The following is a 2,439-nucleotide window of genomic DNA, read 5'->3' as shown; positions in this document are numbered from 1 at the left end:
TCAAAGTGCTTTACATAGAAAAGGTATTAAAATAGTGATATAATAATCACAATATATGTATAAGAAATAAAAATAACAATCATATTTAACTAAAGGCTAACATACTATTCCTGACTAGATAGATAGATAGATAGATAGATAGATAGATAGATAGATAGATAGATAGATAGATAGATAGATAGATAGATAGATAGATAGATAGATAGATAGATAGATAGATAGATAGATAGATAGATAGATAGAAAGATCAAATCATGTTTAACATTCATTTTAAATAGATATTACTGTAAACAAACAAAAACTCTAAATCTTTTGTCAGAACAATTATGTGAAATGCACATACAGTGTTATTCCAAACATAATTTGTCAATTTGGAATTAAAATGTTACCTTTATATTTGTCACATGTAATATCTGCAGTAGGCCTACTGCCATTCACATGAATTATTAATGGTAATCATTAAAAATGTCCACATAACTAGATGCTGGCTTACATATTTTAAGAGTGAAGAAATATTTAACTGCCTTTTTAAACCAGGGGTAAAATAAAGCATAGACAATGGGATTCAGACCAGAGTTAACATACAAGGTCCATGTCAGAAATTTTGACATGATTGCAGTGTTGACTGTGCTTCCTGATAAAGAAAGGATGTTGAATGGAATCCAGCAAAGTAGATGAAATGTCACAATTATTCCTAATGTAAAAGCAGCTTTGCTATCAGATTTCATTTTTAAAGTTTCCTGCATTATACCTTTTCCAGTGTTTAAAAGTAAATTAATATTTTTCACTTGCCGTTGTGCAACACAGAATATCCTCAAATATAAGGTTATGATCACAATACAAGGAGACACAAAGGACAAGATCATGTCACTGGCTCTCCACACAAAACTCATCATGTAAGGGCACTCTCCATAGCATACATCTGTTGTGTGAAAAGTGTAAAAATATCCGTTATTTATTACAATGGCAGTGTTGTAAGCTGAGGAACAAAACCAACAGAGACAGATGCTTATTAAGGTTCTAGTTGTGGTTATTTTCTGTGGGTACAGTAAAGGGTGACACACAGCCACATAACGATCAACAGCAATTAAAACTAAATTACTGAGAGATGCTGATAGGAGCGATCCAAGAGTATTTATAAACACTCCACACAATATGTCTCCAAAGTACCAACACGTCTCAGTGAATTTGATGGCCTCTATGGGTATCACAATAAGTCCCATAAGCAGGTCGGCCACAGCCAGAGAGAGAATAATCAGGTTGGTTGGAGTGTGAAGCTTCTTGAAGTGAGAGATGGAGATGATCACCAGCAGGTTCAGAAACACAGTCCATGCTGACAGCAATGAAAAAAACACATACATGATATTGTATTCATGTCTGGAGCGTTTTCCCTTGATACAAGACGAGTTGATGGCAGGAAAGCAGTATTGAGTCTCTTGATCATCTGTCTCATAAGCCATGAGTGAGTCTCCTCCTGTTAGGAGTTTGTTCTGCTCTCCTTTCTGTCCTTTCATTTATAGTGTTGGGACCAGACTTACCAACCCATCTACCTCCCACCCTGAAATTCTATAATGCCGTTGTTTTTTTACTGTAAAAAAAAGTTGATGTTAGATGCCACTGCTAACTCAAACTACTAAATTACATTGAATTAAACATAGAAATAGGTAGAATATATAGTTCCACAAATGATTGTGAAGCTTTAACACAGCTTTAGATGTGAAGACCTGGGGCCCGTTTCAGAAAGTGTTAACCCTGAAATGAGGGAAATTCTGTGTTCCCTTTCAAAAGCTACACTCAATGCTGCATAAGCTTGTGCAAATAGAAACGTCTTATCATGGCCAGCTGTTGTAACACGTCAATGAAATTGACCCTGAGGTATTTATAGCCTCGGCCGATGAAGTCATAGGCGCACCTGCTACACGAGGCTACAAATAGATAAGCTCCATCTGTAGCCATCAGGTCTTTTTGTTTTCAGACCACTCTGTGTTGGTGTGTGAATACAAGTCTCTGAAACATTTTTAAAAATCTCTCTCTCTCTCTTTCAAGACTCAACTCAAGATCTTTGTTAGGAGTTAGTTTTAAACTGGCAGAGTGTGCAGATTTCTCTCTTTCTCATCTCTGTTACAAAGAAACATTAGTGGAAAGAGTAGCTAGTTTAAAGAAGTCTAATCAGTTAGAAACCAGTCAGCAGAGAAAACGCTGTGTATCCATGTTCTCTTTCAAATACTGGATGCGCACGATTATTGCTGTGTGTGTATGTTGAAGAGCATGCAGTCGCTGCATTGAGTCAGACGAGTGCGAGCATTGCGAGCCTTTATTGGAATGCTTTATGCTTGTCTTGGCTACTTTCAGTCCACAATCGTGTTCGGGGCTCTCAAATGGGTTTGTTGACGAGCAACAAATCTACATGTTTCCCTGCGTGATCCCGAAACGCTCTCC

The 2,439-nt window shown here is 36.9% G+C and overlaps 1 protein-coding gene across 1 annotated transcript; it reads right to left on the bottom strand.

Moving 5' to 3' along the window:
- Positions 1 to 446: 446 nt before the first annotated feature.
- LOC307118417 (trace amine-associated receptor 13c-like) lies at positions 447 to 1,514 on the bottom strand (the record flags this gene model as incomplete). The annotated part of the gene is made up of 1 exon (XM_079804026.1): positions 447 to 1,514. One exon carries the CDS (start codon positions 1,512 to 1,514, stop codon positions 447 to 449), a length of 1,068 nt encoding a protein of 355 aa, XP_079660152.1.
- Positions 1,515 to 2,439: the final 925 nt, after the last annotated feature.

The sequence above is a fragment of the Gobio gobio genome (assembly GCF_949357685.1).
Source record: "Gobio gobio genome assembly, chromosome: 22".
NCBI lineage: Eukaryota > Metazoa > Chordata > Actinopteri > Cypriniformes > Gobionidae > Gobio > Gobio gobio.
Note: the sequence above shows the minus strand (reverse complement) of the source record. Positions and strands in the feature narration are given on the sequence as shown.